Source organism: Prionailurus viverrinus, chromosome B1 (genome assembly GCF_022837055.1).
Source record: "Prionailurus viverrinus isolate Anna chromosome B1, UM_Priviv_1.0, whole genome shotgun sequence".
Classification (NCBI taxonomy): domain Eukaryota; kingdom Metazoa; phylum Chordata; class Mammalia; order Carnivora; family Felidae; genus Prionailurus; species Prionailurus viverrinus.
Genome location: NC_062564.1, coordinates 171,062,995 through 171,081,103, shown reverse-complemented (window position 1 = coordinate 171,081,103; position 18,109 = coordinate 171,062,995). Strand labels below are relative to the sequence as shown.

The 18,109-nt window shown below is 35.8% G+C and overlaps 1 protein-coding gene across 1 annotated transcript in view; it reads left to right on the top strand.

Moving 5' to 3' along the window:
• The window catches only part of SLC30A9 (solute carrier family 30 member 9), an 84,831-nt gene that overhangs the window by 32,479 nt on the left and 34,243 nt on the right, over positions 1-18,109 (top strand). Inside the window, exons 4-8 of the mRNA XM_047857279.1 lie at positions 1,901-2,000; positions 3,989-4,081; positions 4,467-4,549; positions 10,125-10,183; positions 16,150-16,217. Of these exons, the coding sequence (XP_047713235.1) occupies positions 1,901-2,000; positions 3,989-4,081; positions 4,467-4,549; positions 10,125-10,183; positions 16,150-16,217 (403 nt within the window). The remainder of the gene's footprint in view (positions 1-1,900; positions 2,001-3,988; positions 4,082-4,466; positions 4,550-10,124; positions 10,184-16,149; positions 16,218-18,109) is intronic.

The following is an 18,109-nucleotide window of genomic DNA, read 5'->3' as shown; positions in this document are numbered from 1 at the left end:
GGATTTATTCTCCTCTTTATAAACTAATTTTCTACCAAAATTCACTTTGCATTTTGGTCACAAATTTTTTGGTAATTGTTTTTTCAAAAGCCCAAAGAAAGGAGTAATGGCAAATAAAAGTGATCAATTGCTTTATCATTTTTAGAAAAGTAATGTGATTAAAAAGCAGGAGACCCAAAACCTTTCAGTTACACCATGTTCAAATCCAGATAGAGTTTGGACATTCTTTTTTGACTTTGTTTTCTGGGAATAACTGAGTGACGAGGGAATTCTTGTTTGCAGCTCTGCTCTTTGTATGAGCTGTGGCTCTCACTTCCAAAGCAGCGTGTTTTACAGGGCAGTAACTGTGATTAGAAGCACCACGGCTTTGGCATCAGGCAAAAGTGGACTCAGTTTGTGGCTCCAGCATGTACTAGCTGTATAGCCTTGGGCATTTTCCTTGAGCCGTATTTTTCACCCCTATGAGATTTTGCTAAATGCAGTTTCTTTTCTAGGGTAACCTGGAAGATGGTCCATAGTATATAGTTACAGTTAGGAATAATTAATATGATTGCAGCAGCATCATCCACCGTCTGGGCCAGGGCAGGCCAAGAGGGGTTTCTGTATACTTTAAAGAAATCTTTAAAAAGTAACTTAAAAAAAACACTGATCTTTTAAAAGAAAGAAGTAATTCTTCTCTTTGCTCCAGAGTAGCTTATCTGGATTTAGAATTTTAGGATTATTCGAGTAAGGCAGTTTAGAGACGTGAAACTCATGCAAAAAGAAACCTGAACTACCTTATATGTATTTTTTTCAAATAAAGTTTTGATTTTTTATACTGCACTTTGTTGGAAGTGTTATTAAATATTATTTGTGCATTTGATTTTAATAGTTAATATGTTATTTTAAGAGTCCTTTCTAGCTACTGTAGTGACAGGTAATTTTAGTCTTAATAAACTCTTTCCACTTCAAAGTACAATGGAAAACTCATTAATAGATCTGAGAATAGAATATGAAGTAACTGGGTGACAGTTTGAAACGGAACACGTGACTTGTGTTGTTTTGTCCTGCTCTTCAGATATTTGCTCATGTTACTTACCTCCGTTATGTGACCAGAAGTCTCATTTTGCAATGATTTATAAACATAGACCTATGTTGAGTGTAATTTTTAATTCACAGGCTATAATTGATGCTAAATTGGTATTTTGTTATTGATCTCTGGTTTTTTAATGAACAATTTGATGCTTGGTAATGGGGAAATAATTTAGTAGAAGACAGTATTTTACCTATTACCCATAATAAACCTTCTATAATTATGTTAAACTTCCTATAATTTTTAACTGATAAAAATATTCCTTACGTTTACTTTAGCTTTCTTACATTATGTGAAATAGTCCAGTGGCTTTCAGGCCTTTTTTGACTACACCTCACGTAAGAAATATGAATGAAAACAAAAGTTTTCACAAAGAGTACTTATTCATTGTATGTAGTACTCTTTGATTACTTTCTATTTCCCTTTTTATAAAAAATGTTTGAAAAACATTGAACCAGTATGGAATTTTTTTATTGAAACATCATTTTAATTTAGACCCTAGACAATTTAAATTGTATTAGTACAATTTAAACAGACCAGTAATACCTATACAAGATGTCCATTAGACAAAGGATTAGCATTTTGGCATCAGTTATAGCTGAGCTATGGAGATAAAATCTACATTTAGGCAACAAATGGGATTCTGTCCTATTCTGCACTTGGAGAATTTCCTTTTCTGATGCCATTCAGTGCATCAGGAAAAACATCAATTTTCTATGAAATTCATTAGTGAACCCACTTAAATGTCAACAAATGTTTATCTTCTAATATTGTTTCCAATTTGCATATTTATTATGTTTTTTTTTTAATTATTATTTTTGGTTTTAGTCAAAGCAGTCCTTAAGAAGAGGGAATATGGACCAAAGTACACTCAGAATAATTTCATCACTGGAGTCAGAGCAATAAATGAGTTCTGTCTGAAATCCAGGTATAGTAGGTTTTTCTTTTTCTTTTTTAATGCGATAGTTGTATCTAATCTAAATAGCCATTTATTTCTTAGAATATGTTACTTGCTACCATCCATGTGGAAATTTTCCCATGACAGCTTCCTAAATTGAAGATCTATTTTGTTCAGTTAAAAAATGTTAAGATTGGTAGCTTACTAAACTGAATTCTGCTTCAACATGAGCAACTCCAGTCTTTTGTGATATCTTAAAAAAGTTCAAAAAGGTAGATTCTTGGGGTGTCTGGCTTTTGATCTTGGCTCATGTTATGATCTCACAGTTCACGGGATTGAGCCCCGTGTAGGGCTCCTGCACTGACAGCATGGAGCCTGCTTGGCATTCTCTCTCCCATTCTCTCTGCTACTCTCCCACTCGTACTTTCTCTCTCAAAATAAATAAACTTAAAAAAAAAAAAAAAAAGGTTCTTCAAAACCTCTGTATCCCACAAGAACCTTAGGAGTTTTATTATTGTGTTAATATGTAGCTTATTATTAATAAGATATTTGTGTATTTGTTTAACTTTTTAAAGTTTTGGGTTTATTTGGCTAGCAGAGTTGAGTAATTTAGTTACATTTATGTTCACACTCCAGCTATGGTTTCTGTTGAGCATAAATTATTTTTCTGGTATCTTTTTGTTACTAATTTTGTTGTAATCTTAGATATTTATTGAGATATTTGTCACAAATTTAGAAGCCCCCCCCCCCCCCCTTTTGTGTGTTTACCTAAGGAAGCCATATTACGTTGAAGATTTCTTGGCAATTTAGACATCAGATTTAGCCTTTTTTCCCCTCTCCCTCCTGGTCACATCCTCTGTATTACAGTATCAAGAAATAAGAATTCCTGTCATCAGTTTTGTAACTTACTTAACTATTAAAAACAACATTGTGACATTGTAAAAAACAGTTGTAACAGTGATGTAAAAGAATGTTCTGTTTCACACTGAGTACTTCATTTAGTTCTCACAAAAATTTTGTGAATTAAGTGGATTAGGTGTTGCTGTCTCCGCATTGTAGGCCAAGAAACATAGTAAAGAGGTCAGGGGCAACCTGGCTCACTTAGTGAGTCAGCATCAGGGAACTAGGATACATATCTTTGATAGGTAAACATTTTTTTACTAATATGTGATGGTTGGTTATGTTGACTTGTCTTATTTATGTATTTATTTATTTATTTTTAAAGATTTTATGTTAAATAATCTCCACACTCAAGTTGGGGCTCGAACCCACAACCCCAAGGTCAAGAGTCGCACACTCCACTGACTGAGCCAGCCAGGTGCCCGGGTTGTTGACTTATGTTAAACTCCAAAATAATTTCTTGGGATTTAATATATTCCATAGTAACCAGATTTTTACTTATAGGTCTTTCCATTGCTCTTGTAGAATTTCCTTAGAAAGACCAATAATCAAATTTAGAATGACTATTTAGCCGTGACTTGATGAATACATAAACCCTTCAGAATTTAAGAGAATGGAAAATAAATAGCACAGAATTGACATATACACTTTATGACTTGATACCTATAAATAGTATTACCACTTAGTATCATCAATTAGTATTAATCTGGATATAAACAAGTATGACTATAAGTTTTAAATTTAAATTCTTAAATAGAGGATGATATCCTAATCCATGTTTTTTCTACTTTTCACTTTTTCCTCATACATCAGACATTGCAGTGGAGTGTCCATAACAGATAAAAAACAAACACTGATGAATTAGTTGAATCTCTACATATTATGTCATGTTACCTATAGTGAGCATCAAGAATACTTTTTTTTTCACTGTCTCTAGAGCAATTTTTGTATGCAAAAATGCCTTCTTTAAACTGATGTTTATAAAGCCTTTAACTGATCTGTATAGCCTTTAAAGATCAGGATCAAGGTAGTGGCTTTTATCTGCCCCTAATAATCCTTCTGACTACCTCAACTATATGAACCTTGTCTGAATAAATTCAGCATGTTTCTTTCTCCAGTGATCTGGAACAACTTCGAAAAATCAGACGACGAAGTCCTCATGAAGATACCGAGTCCTTTACCGTATACTTGAGATCGGATGTGGAGGCAAAGTAAGAATATAGTTCTTTTAGAATAAATGTACAAGCCAAATTTGGGATTAATAAAAACCCATCTTATATAGACCCAGAAGTTTTTAAAGGATATATTTAAAAAGCAGAGTATTTTCATATTTGCAAACTTGTCTATCTGTGAGTTACTAGTATATACTAGTTAACTAAAAGTATATCAAAATTTATAAGAAAATTTGCTGTTGAAGTTACTCTTACTGTTTAGATTTAATTTAGAAAAGCTTCTTCAGTGTTTTGTATTTTTTCTAAAGGACCTTATGCTTTGTTGTAAGATTCTCATATAGTTCTAATTCGTCTAGATTTAAATATGATTACAATAAAGTCATTAAAAGTGTTCATTGTCAATGGCCCATGTGTGTATGTGCAGATCTTTGGAAGTTTGGGGAAGCCCTGAAGCTCTTGCCAGAGAGAAAAAACTGCGTAAGGAAGCAGAAATAGAATACAGAGAAAGTAAGTATATTCAATTTAAAGTGGAGTTAATTAAAACATAACGTGTAGGTGAAACTGGGGCCTTTAATGAATAACTGTACTTCCTAGCAGTTGCAAGTCTCTTGACTTTGGCTCTGTTGGTTCTAGCAAATACCAGTTTCTACTTTATAAAACAGTACCTTTTTTTTTTTTTTTCCTCCTGTATGGCTCTTTAAAGATGATGAGAGGTAACAAAGCTAGATGGTTGTTTCTATATGTCAATATTATAATTTATAGTCTGATTTGAAGATTATATTTGTGTATGTATATATATCTCTCTATATATAGGTATATATAGGTATATATATATATAGGTATATATATATAGGTATATATATATATAGGTATATATATATATAGGTATATAGAGAGAGATATATATATATAAAGCCTCCTATATATATTTATATATATATAAAGAATAAAAAGCCTCCTTTCATTTTCTACAGTAACTACAGTTACTGTCTCATTTTCCTGACTATAGATAACTGTTGTTGGCAATTTGTTGTATATCTATCCAGAATATTTCTGATGAATTTTCAAATTTCTGTACACGTTTTTTCACTTAAACATAATTGGGTGACACTATGCATATTGTTTGGCATCTTGTCCTTTATGTTTACCAGTGTGACTGTAAACATCTTTCCATGTCTTTCTATAGAGCTCTACCTCACTCCCATTCTTTTTTAACAGCTACAGAGTATTCCGTTATATGGACATAACAAGCTTTATGTTCTCCAATTTTTTACCATTACAAAGAACCATTAGTGAATGTCATATTTTAAAATATGTAATATATACTGTTATTAAAAATACATGGTATAAAATGTTAGTGGAATTTTAGGGTTGAAGGACATGGGCATTTTAAGATTTGATAGAATGATTAGTTCTGAGTAATTATTCTCCAAAGGCATATTGTGTCAATTTATACTTACAGTGTATGAGGGTGACTATTTCCTCATATCCTTGACAGTGCTGGATGTTACCATTGTTTTAACTTTCTTATGTATTTGATGGACAACAGATGGTACCTTTAATTTTGAGTTTTTCTGATTACCACTGAGGTTGGTTATCTTTTAATATATTTGTTTTTCTTAGTTTTCTGTGATAATTTTTATATCCTTTACTCTTCTGCTAGATTGTGTATCTTTTAAAATAGATTTTCATGAGTTTTTGGTGTATTTTTAACCCTTAATTTTGTATGTTCTGAATGTTTTCTTTTGCTCCTTCTTCATATTTTGTTTTATCCACCCCCCAGTTAGTGGGAGATTTCAGACATAGGAGTACAGAGGAAAGTGTAACAACTCCTCGAGAATCCCATCACTCAGCTTTACAGTTATCAACATGTGGCCAACCTTGTTTTATCTGTATTTCCTTTACTAACCCTCACTCTACTGAGGGTTAGTAATTCACTCTGCTGAATTATTTTGAAACCAGTCCCAGCTATTATATTATTCCATCTATAAATATTTCAGTATATGTCTGTAAAAAACAGGTATTTGTTTTAGTTAGTTCATATGATGGTGATGGTTAAGCTTTAGAAAAGCTCACTAACCACTGCCCTCAATAATCTGTCAGTAGGTCTTAATATCCTCTCAGTTGCCCTTTAGTTGAAGATCTAGGATGTTTTTGTATAGTTTTAATTTTGGCAAAGAAAATGAGTGACCTTCTGCTGATTATTTCTTTTCTTGACAAAGTTGAAAAAACATTTTGTCTCTTTCCAGCTAATCTAGTCAGGAGGAATAAGGACTATATTTGAGGTTCTTATAGGCCTGGAATATATGATATTCAGATATCTGTATGTTGAGCAAGTGTAGATTGTTTTGCACAATCCAAGTCCTTTAAATCATAGTTCAGCATTTTGAAAAGTAATAAGGAGAATCCGTGAATCCTAGGATCTGTGCAGTTTTTGCCTCTTAGAAGAAGCAAACATTTGTTGACTGTATATTCACAGATATGCTAAAGAGAGCTGCACCTAAATCCACAGGGGTGAAATATTTCAGTGAAACAAATATATACTGGGATCAGGGAACCTCAGAATTTTGGTATCACTATTCAAAGACTTCCATTGGGTATCTTTTCAGTAATACAGATGCTAATACTGGATATGATCAAATGTCGTTCCAGTAGGGCAGATTGCATTGGGGAATTAGATGCTGGCACTGCAGTTACAGATCTGTTCTATTACTTTGGGGAACTGATAGAATGTGGCAGGATTAAAATATAGATAGAGGTGCTAGTATCCGAGAAAAATATACACTTACTTTTCTTTGACAGGCTTTATTTAGGAGAATCTGAATTCTTCAACTGTATTTCTAAATTCTGTACAGGACCAAAGCTTAAAGGTGACAATATTACCTTCCCCTGATGAGTTGGTGAAATTTCTAAATGGAAATACGGTCAGTAATATAGATAGAAAAGGGATAGAGAGAGCTTCTTGAGAGTATGGGAGTTCAGTATAAAGAGGGGGAGCGGTGAGATAGAAGGAGATCAAGGAGAAGTGAAACCAGCTGAAGGAAGATATGCAAGGAAGGAAAAACCAAGTAGGGCAAAGTAGTGGTGCTCAAATTGTCCCATTTTTGGCCAGTGGAAGCACCTCAAGTTGGTTCCAAAGTCCTTTTGTCATAACCCTAGTGTTGTAGCCTCCTTGCTTTTAGGTACAGTAAGATGTTTCAGGTTTATCTTCTATATTTCCTGCCCCGGACTGGGCATTACGCGTCTCTGGAAGGAACTACATTTCTTTCGTAGGAAATAAAATTGAGAGAGTCTACTTTGGGCATCAGGGATATTCATTTGTAGTAGGTTGTCATATGTTTAAGGTCTTTCCATGGACAGAGGTAGGAAATGCTTTTTTTTTCCTTAAGAGAGAAGATATATAGGCTGTTTTGAAAAACTGAATGTTTATTTTTCTTTGTTGTGTTTTGTATCTCTTTTCTTACACTGAAAATTTTATTTTTTAGTCCATTGATATAATTAATTACATTTTTTGTTTACATATATAGAAAGAATATAGTGTAGTTTCTAATAATAATACCAATATTATTGCCATCAGGATGATTTAAGATTTACTTTTTTTTTTTTTTTTTTTTTGGTCTTTAGTATATATCCCACTAGGGATATATAGTTATATTTCTGTGTTTTAAATTCACTTGAAATCTCTGTGTGGATAAACCACAAAACAGATGTAAAATTTGGTTCATTTGTTTCATTTTGCTTATGATTTTTATTATTATTTTTTTTTTTTAATTTTTTTTTAACGTTTATTTTTGAGACAGAGAGAGACAGAGCATGAACGGGGGAGGGTCAGAGAGAGAGGGAGACACAGAATCTGAAACAGGCTCCAGGCTCTGAACAGTCAGCACAGAGCCCAACGCGGGGCTCGAACTCACGGACTGCGAGATCATGACCTGAGCTGAAGTCGGCCGCTTAACCGACTGAGCCACCCAGGCGCCCCTGCTTATGATTTTTAGAAATAATTTTGATTTATTTTTATTTTATAATTTTGTAAAACATTTACATGATTATCTAGAATCACATCTACCAGATAAAAATACTTCAGAGAAATTTAGCTTCCACTACTATCCTCTCCACCCTATTCTCCCTCTTGTATCAGTAACCATTTAGAAAATTAGTTTTGAGGTTATTTATTCCATTAAAAAATATATTATGAAATAGCATATAGGGGCGCCTGAGTGCCTCAGTCGGTTAAGTGTCCAACTCTTTTTAAAAACTTTTTTTTTAATCTGTATTTATTTTTGAAAGAGAGACAGAGTGTGAGCAGGGGAGGAGCAGAAAGAGAGGGAGACACAGAATCTGAAGCAGGCTCCAGGCCCTGAGCTGTCAGCACAGAGCCCGACACAGGGCTCGAACTCACGAACTATGAGATCGTGACCTGAGCTGAAGTCGGATGCTCAACCAACTGAGCCATCCAGGCACCCCAAGTTTCCAACTCTTGATTTTGGTTCAGGCCATGCGTGATCTCATGGTTTATGAGATTGAGCCCCGTGGAGCCTGCTTGGAATTCTCTCTCTCTCTCTCTCTCTCTCTCTCTCTCTCTCTCTCTCTGTGCCCCTCATATACACTCTCTCCCTCAAAATAAATAGATGAACTTAAATTAAAAAAAGTTCCAAAACACAAAGAGTACAATACTATTAAAAGAGAAATAGAAATAGCATATACACTGGTATTACCCCCTCAGACCCCTTTTGCTAAATAAGGTATACTTTCTGTTCTTGGCTTTTTTGTTTGACACTATGTCCTAAGGACCATTCTATAGTAGTAAATAGAGACATTTTTTTCATTCCTTTTATAATACTCCCATTTTGGGGGGTATACCATAGTTTATTCAGTTATTTCCCCATAGGTCATTTCTAGTCTTTTGCTATTAAAATAATGATACCACAAGTAGCTTGTACATACATTAAAGGAAATATATAAAGTTCACAATTTGAGAAAAGATAGTAATAGAAGTTTGTTCTTGTTGTATTTTTAAACGTTGGGCTAAGAAATGAGGAATTGGTTCTTCTATCAAGCTTAAGTAACTCATATTTTTAGGTAATATTGAGAACAGAATCTTAATATCAAAGTGCCTTTCTCTCATTGTAAAGCCAGATTTCTTCCCACAAAAAACACAACAAAATTTATCATTTTAACAGAGTGTTAAGTATCTTTGCATTGTTCTGAAACAAATCTCTAGAAATAATTCCCGAACTTTTTCATCATGTAAAACTGGAACTATACCTGTTAAGCAATGGCCCTTTCTTCGTACTTGTAGCCCTTGGTAACCACTATTCTACTTTGTGGTTCTATGAATTTGACTACTGTAGATATCTCAGGTAAATAGAATCATACAATATTTGTATTTTTGACTGAGTTATTTCACTTAGCATACTGTCCTCAGTGTCCATGTGACAGGATGTCCTTTTTAAAGGTGTGAATAATATTTCATTGTATGTATATGCCACCTTTTGTTTATCCATTCATCTGTCCATTGACATTTTGGTTGCTTTCACTTCTTGGCTATTCTGAATAGCGATGCTCTGAATATGGGTATGTAAATATCTCTTTGAGACCTGCTTTTTTATTTATTTTTTGGGTGTATACCCAAAAGTGGGATTGCTAGATCATATGGTAGTTTTTAATATTTTTGAGGAACCCTCCATATTGTTTTCCATGGTGGTTACACCATATTACAGTCCCACCAGCATGCACAAGGTTTTCAGTTTCTCCATATCCTCACCAACACTTGTTTTCTGGGCTTTGTTTCATTTTGCTTTTGGATAATGGCCATTCTGATGGCTGTGAGGTGATACCACATTGTGGTCTTAATTTGCATTTTTCTGATAATTAGTGTGATATGTTGGCCATTTAATGTGCTTGTTGGCCATTTGTATATCTTCTTTGGAGAAAGAAGAGTCCTCTGCCCATTTTGTATTTGGCCGCTAGCCTGTGGAATATATTTAACATAGTCTTAAAGAGAATAATTGTGTTAACCTAAAATATGACTGATAAGAATATGTATGAGCTAAATGTATTTTGTGATTCTTTTCTTTTAAAGGGCTATTTAGAAACCAAAAAATATTAAGAGAATATAGAGACTTCCTGGGAAACACTAAGGTAAGGTTATCTTTCTGCTATTATGTGTATATATTTTGCACGGTGAAGTGTTAGTGTCAGTCTTTTGTGAAAATCTAGCATATCTGATCATAATTCAAGATTTTCCTGAGCACATCGTAACTTACTGAAATAGTCTGTTTGCTTCTGTGTGGTTTTCTTAAAATTGAAAAAACTGGGAGGGGGGCGCCTAGGTGGCTCAGTCAGTTAAGTGTCTGACATTGGCTCCAGTCATTATCTCGGGTTTATGAGTTCAAGTCCTGCTGCGGGTTCTGTGCTGACAGCTCCAAGCCTGGAGCCTGCCTCAGATTCTGTGTCTCCCTCTGTCTCTCTGCCCCTCCCCCCCTCTCACCTGCTCTCTATCAAAAATAAACATTAAAAAAAATTTAAAAACTTGGGACATATGTTCTTTTTGAATTCATGATAGTGTTATAAACCATAAGTGTATAGATCGTAGGTGACAGAGAAGACTGTTTTCTTAGGTTTTTAGCAAAGTTTAAACTCTCACGTACACCTTTAATTTTCTTCATCCTCTCTCCTACTCCTAACCCTGATTAAATATTCAAACTGCCACTTCTCTGCTTGTACCCAAAATGTTCAGCCCTTGGAGGAGAACATTTCACAGCCACTGATTGTTCTTTCTTAATATATGTATATATAAAATCAGTGGGGGTGCCTGGGTGGCTCAGTCAGTTGAGCGTCCGACTTCGGCTCAGGTCATGATCTTGCGGTCCATGGGTTTGAGCCCCGCGTCGGGCTCTGTGCTGACATCTCAGAGCCTGGAGCCTGTTTCAGATTCTGTGTCTCCCTCTCTCTCTGCCCCTCCCCCGTCCATGCTCTGTCTCGCTCTGTCTCAAAATTAAATAAAAACATTTTAAAAAATTAAAAAAAAAATAGATGTAATCGGATAAAAGTACCTCACTTTCCATCACCAGATTTACTGACTTACCTATTTGTGTGCCAGAATACTTCCTACTAGAAGGATTACTATTGGGACCAGTATAGAAAGTTTACCTTTATTATCCTACCTCTTACTCTCTTCTGAATTCTCTTCATTTGGGCTTTGATTCCCACCACTCCACTGAAATGGCTCTTAGCAAAGTCCCCACAACCTCCGAAATACCAGGTAGTCATGTCCAGAGTCAGCTTTGCATTTAAACCTAAATGGGAGGTATCTCCCGTGAAGAAGTCAGTGTCCTATCTGGAGAAAAGACCTGCCATGTAAATTGTCTCCTTTCTTCTGAGTTACATTTGAGACATTGCTCCCTTTTGGCAGAATTTAAGTTGGCAGTGATGAGGACTCTAGTCATATTTTACTTGATATTCTTTTCTTTTCCATTCATTATATTCAAAACTCTTTAATTTCCATTTCCCCTTTGAGTTTTGTGCTTCTGGCGTCCCCGTGATAGATAGAGCCTTGGTATGCCTTATGAGCCAGCCTTTTCACTTCCGTGCTGTGGTAGCTGCTGCCACTGCCCATTCCTGTGAGGCTGGTGAGACCTGCTCCCTGGGAAGGTCTGTTCCTACTGTTGTATCTGTTTCACATGGAGGGTCATTGTCACCAGATTTTTGAATAGTAGCTATTGACTTTTGAAATCTGTGTCACTAGAGGCCTTTGAGGATTAATAGTCGTTAACCCTGAAATGTTCCAGGATTTGAATAGAATATCTTTCTGTTACACTCTTTTTTGTAGTAATTGGATAACACCTTAGTATTTAACACCTTTACTGTTCCATATTCCTGTAAGGAACATTCACTCTCCTACTGAAGATGGCTGCTTTCCTTCTCCGAAATATATGGGGCTAGTCCTATTTGCTGGAATTAAATACCTTCTTTACTTTTACTTGTTTTTTTTTTTTTTTCTCCCCAGATCGAGACAGTTGTTTTTCTATGGTATTTTTCTTTGTCTTAGGAAATTCCAGTAGTGGTTGATATATATGAACTTACCATCTTCTGAGTCTGCCAAAAGCATTCTCTCCTCAGAACACTATCTAATTATCTGATATCTAATTTGTCATTATCCCTTTATTTTTTTTAAAAGTTTTTATCTATCTATCTATCTAAAAGTCTTATTTAGGGATGCCTTGGTAGCTCAGTTGGTTAAGGTCATGATCGCAAGGCTTGTGAGTTTGAGCCCCGTATTGGGCTCTGTGCTGACCGCTCAGAGCCTGGAGCCTGCGTCAGATTCTGTGTCTATGTCTGTCTCTGCCCCTCGCCTGCTCGTGCTCTGTCTCTGTCTCTCTCAAAAATAAACATTAAAAAAAAAAGTTTTATTTATTTCGAGAGAGAGAGAGCACAAGCTGGGGAGAGGTGGAGAGAAGGGAAAGAGAGAATCCCTGGCGGGTTCTGTGCTCTCAGCATGGAGCTCGACGTAGGGCTTGAACTCACAAATCTGTGAGATGATGACTGAGCCAAAACCAAGAGTCAGACGTTTAACCATCTGAGCTACCCAGGTTGCCCCTCTCATTGTTCCTTTAATATATTTCTCCTTTAATATGTTTCTACTTTCTTGTGCCTTTCCTTAGAATTCTAATTCTGTGAATTTCTTCTTAGAGTCCTTTAGAGCATCAGAAGTACCTTTATCTCCTCTTGCAGTTATAACCCTGAAATACATCAATAGTACTTTGAGTATTTTTTGCTGATTTTGTTGGTAGTCTTTTTTTGAAATATTGCCGAATTTTGGTTCTGTTCCAATATTTTTTAAAAAATTGTTTGTAATGAAAAATTTCAAATATATGCAAAAGTAGAAAAAAATAGATATTTGATGTACCCATCTTCCAGTTTCAGTAGTTCCCAGCATGGTGGCCATTCTGATTTCTAGGGATGGTTCTCCCATTGCTTTCATTATGGAATTTATTGGTAACTTTAACAGGATACTTCCCAAGTGGCTTGTGAATCTTGGCTCCTTGTGGATCTCTTGCTTTTCCTTGGACTTCGTCACTATTTCTGATATAGTGACAACTAACACATAATCATCTTTTCTACAGTCTTTTTTATCAGAACAGTTTGAGCTCAGTGAATCTGTTGTTCTTTAATATTCTATTCTGATTTTAAAGATATCATTTTCTTTCTTTATCTTATTTATCCCCAAAGTCCTTAAACCTTTCTTCTAAAGAAATATTTCTCATCTTCCACCATCTTAAGCAGCATCTTTGCATTTATTTCTATACAGTTTTACTATTCCTAAAATAATTTCATGGAGGTTTTTTTTTTCTCTCTCTCTTCAGCCAAAGGATGTGTGCGGCACATTCTCATTGTAATAAGACAGACATACTGTGGTTTCTATTTATCAGTAAGTGATAGAACTCGGAAATCTAGAGCCATGGTCAGAATTTATAGTTTGCATATAAATTATGCATATAGTTTGCATAGTTCAAGTTGAAGTCATGTGAATAAAGTTTCTCCCTGCCTAGTTCCTTATCTTAGTCCTGCAGGCAGTTCAAAACAAAATTTGGGGCATCTAATTGCACATTGTCAAGACCTGACCCTAACACTTTAAATCTAGAAGCTCCCTCTTGTGTTCTGTGGTCCATAGGAAACTTAGGAGGTGCTGTGTAAAATCCTGGTCTGCAGACCTGACTGCAAAACACTGTAAGAGTATGAACAAATTAAAAAAGACATTTTTCTCCCCTCATGCCTGAAATGACAATACCAAGCCAAGGTGCCTCTATAGAATTCACATTTAAGCTGCAGCACCCTGTCTTACAGGACCTGCACCGTCAGTGAGGACTGTTTCTACTTATTCAAAACCAGCACATTCAGTGAGGGCTGTTTCTAATTGCAAAACCATTGTAGTCTGCTGCTAGGGGACAAAACTGCCATAAGCTGTGGTGACTTACCAAGAACTGACTCTCACGTGGCATGATCCCAGTAACAACCTAAAATTTTACTCATTTGTTTTCCTCAGCTATTTCTCAGAGTTCTGAGCCAGTGTATGAGATCTTAGAGACTCTTCTTATTTAGTCTTATTTAGACAATTTACTGGGTAGTAAATTGTAGACGGTTCTACCCATCTTGCCCAGATACGTAGCCATGAAAGAACAAAAGAGAATGTGTACCACATCCCAAAATAAAGGAGGGAGTTAATAAGCATGCCCAGCATTCTCTCCCAAACTTACCTCACTAAACTTAGTCAACCTCCAGAGGGCCACTGGGGAGGGGGGACGGGCTGGCTAAATGCAAGAGGCCACAGTATCAGCGGGGGTGCGAGTATCTGTCCTCATGGAAATCAGAGGAAGAAGTGTTCAAGTGCCTACCACCACCAGCAGTATTCTGTTTCCTTGGAACACCTTGTTTTCTAGGAGCCCAAGACAGCCTTCACCTGGTTTTCCTTCTAATTTCATGAATACCTCCTCTTTATCTCTTCTGCAACAAAACTGCTTTTTTACTCAATCTCCAAATGTTAGACATTTATTATAGACCCTTTTATACTTAAATCCCATCAGTAGATCTGACTGGCATTTTCTTCAAAATAAGATACCTAGTATAACTGCTTCTCCCCATGTCTCTTATTGAAACCTTAGTCTAAACTATCACTTTTACCTGGAGTATCCTCCTAATTGTTCTCTCCACTATGCTTTTGTCTCCATAATTCAGTCTCTACATTATAAACTCTGTCTTTGTAAAACATAAATTAGACTATGTCAAGTATCTGTATAAAATCATACGGTGCCTTCTTTTTGCCATTAGAATAAAATTTATACTCCTTACCGTATTCTCCAAAATCCGATGGGATATGGCCCCTGCTTCCTTCTTTGTCCTCAACCCCTACCATTTTCCTTGCTCTCTATGTTCTTAGCCACACCAACCTTATTTTGTGCTTCTCTTCCAGCCTTTAAATATGCTGTATACTCTGTCTGAAACTGTTCTTCCAGATTTTTTCATGGTTGCTTCCTTATCATCCTTGAACCTCTTTCCTACTCTAGTTAAAATAAATCTTCCCACATATACCCTCCCCCTCCCATACGTGTTCCTCTCCATTCTGTTTTATCTTCCTTATTTTATTCATTATTTTCTGGTATATATTTGTTTATGGATTTATTCTCTATCTTTCTGGACTGGACTGGGAGGTCAGTGAAAGCAGGGACTCTTGTTTTGTTTACTGTCAGGTCCCAGAATTGTGCGAGGCATGTAGTAGTTGCACGATGAAAATTTCTTGAATAAATGCCATAAGGCGGAATATATGCAGTACTTTAATAGAAATTAAATTGAATTGAATTTTAATAATAAATGTGCAGCAGAATGAATATTTATTCTCTGTGACTGACCAAGGAAGGCTTTATGTAGAAAAGTGCCACCTGGCGTAACATGGAAGAGGATGAGTAAAACCTGGACAGATTGTGTTGGAAGATGATGATAACATTCCAGGGAGAGGAAAGAGCAGGAGAAAAAATGCAGAAAGTATACATTGAAGGAAGAGTAAAACTACATTTAACTCAAGAAAGATATTTTTCTTTACTTGGTTTATTTCTTTTGTTTTGGTGTGTTTAGGAATTAAACTTATTATCACTCGAGGTCTTTGGTGTTTAGAGAGCAGTAAGGAGTTAAATTAGAGAAGGAAACTTGGCTTTGGCTGTTCCTTGTTTAAAAGTTAAGGAGTTGCTCAAGAAATGGGAAAATTTTAGAGTGTATCAGTTGTAGTTCAGTACATTTTTATCACTTTATCCCTAGTTTCTGTGTAACCAACTCAGATCTTTTCTGGCGATAGGAAATTACTTACAAGGAAGCAAAATAAACATTTATTGTTTTGGAAAAAGACCATAGGCATTCTCAATTTCCATCTTCTCACTTTTCGAAGAGGAAATTCTGGAGATAAATAAATAAATAAGTAAATAAATAAATAAATAAATCTAGTTGTTTAGAGGTTTTGAAAGAAGAGATGTTTTTCTGGTGTCTCAGAGTCACTTAAAAGCATTAAACTGCTTCCCTGGGAAATTTTAGAGATTTATTTGTTTGGTTCTTTTTTATAGCCACGGTCCAGAACGACATCAGTTTTTTTTAAAGGGCCAGGAAAAGTGGTGATGGTTGCCATTTGCATGTAAGTACTGAAAAATAAGCCATTTGAAATAGAAACATGTTATTTTTAATGTGTATATCCATGAATGTAAACATTTATTACTTAATATCTAGATAGTTAGAAGTTTATATCATTTTAATACTTTTGTTTTTTAAGTTTATTTATTTTGAGAGAGACAGAGAGAGAGCTGGAGAGGGGCCAAGAGAGAGGGAGACAGAATCCCAAACAGGCTCCATGCTATCAGCTCAGAGCCCGATGTGGGGCTCGAATTCACAAACCGTGAGATCATGACCTGAGCCAAAACCAAGAGTCCGATGCTTAACCGACTGAGCCACCCAAGCATCCCAAAAGTTTATATTGTTCTAGAAGGAATCGAATGAGTCTTTGTTAATTATTGTCAGTAAAGTGATGAAGGAAGAGTCCACATAGATACCTGTGCTTGTACTGTGTCTATTTTTGGTGTCGTTAAGATCTAAGAACAGTTGCTCTCTGAAAATCCTCTTATTTTGGGGGCTCCTGGGTGGCTCAGTTGGTTAATCCTCCAACTTTAGCTCAGGTCATGATCTCACAGTTTATGAGTTTGAGCTCTGCATCGGGCTGTCTAATGTCAGAGCAGAGCCCACTTCGGATCCTTTGTCTCCCTCTCTCTCTGCCCCTCTCCTGCTTCTGCATGTGTTTTCTCTGTCTCTCAAAAATAAATAAAAACATGGGGCGCCTGGGTGGCGCAGTCGGTTAAGCGTCCGACTTCAGCCAGGTCACGATCTCGCAGTCCGTGAGTTCGAGCCCTGCGTCAGGCTCTGGGCTGATGGCTCAGAGCCTGGAGCCTGTTTCCGATTCTGTGTCTCCCTCTCTCTCTCTGCCCCTCCCCCGTTCATGCTCTGTCTCTCTCTGTCCCAAAAATAAATAAACGTTGAAAAAAAAAATTAAAAAAAAAAAATAAAAACATTGAAAATTCTCTTATTTTCATTGGGGTTGATAGAATTTTTTTTTTTTTTTTAATAAAGGTGAATTATGTGCACCTGGGGTGGCTCAGTTAGTTGAACATGGGACTTTTGATTTCAGCTCAGGTCATGATCTCAGGGTTGTGAGATCAACCCTGAGTCAGCTCTGTACTGAGCTTGGAGCCTGCTTGAGATTCTCTTTCTCCTGCCCCTCTCCCCTTCTCGTGCTCGCTCGCTCACTCTCTGTGTCTCTGGAAGAAAAAATGGTGAATTTGCCAAGATCATTTTTTGAATAACTAAACCAGCATGGGTTGTAACTACAGAAGAATATCTGCACTCTTGTTTTTTCACTTACCTCAGAAGAACATAATTGATATTTGTGCCTCTTCTTTTTCTTTCTGTCTAATTGATTCCTATTGTTATTTTTTTTTTCTTTTCCTGATTAATCTATCTTAGGATGTTTAAAAAGTTTAATTCCATACTTCATTTGTTATTTTATTTCTAATAAAATAACATGTATATATACATATACATGTATATATATATATATATATATATATATATATATGGCATCTCAGGAATTGTGGTAGGGTCTTGAAATTCAAAGATACAATACATAATTCTCATCTTTAAGGATTGGAGAGGAGCTGGACTGGAGGAAGTCATTTACAATAATATAGAGAAGAGATGGTGATGCACTAAGTGCAGTAGCATTAATTCTTTTCATTAGTAAAGCAGGGTTAGCAATGAAGTCTTTCTTCCTCGGATGAATGTATGTAATGTATATAAACTGCTTAGCATAATACCTGGTACCTAATAGGTATTTAATAATTATTGTTAATATATATTGGCCTGAAGGTCACAGAGGAGAGCTGGATTAGGGATTTAGAGAGTTATTAATATAGAAATAATAATTAATGCCATAAGAGTAGTTAAGATCACTTGGAGATATGGAAGAAAAACCTCTTAGGA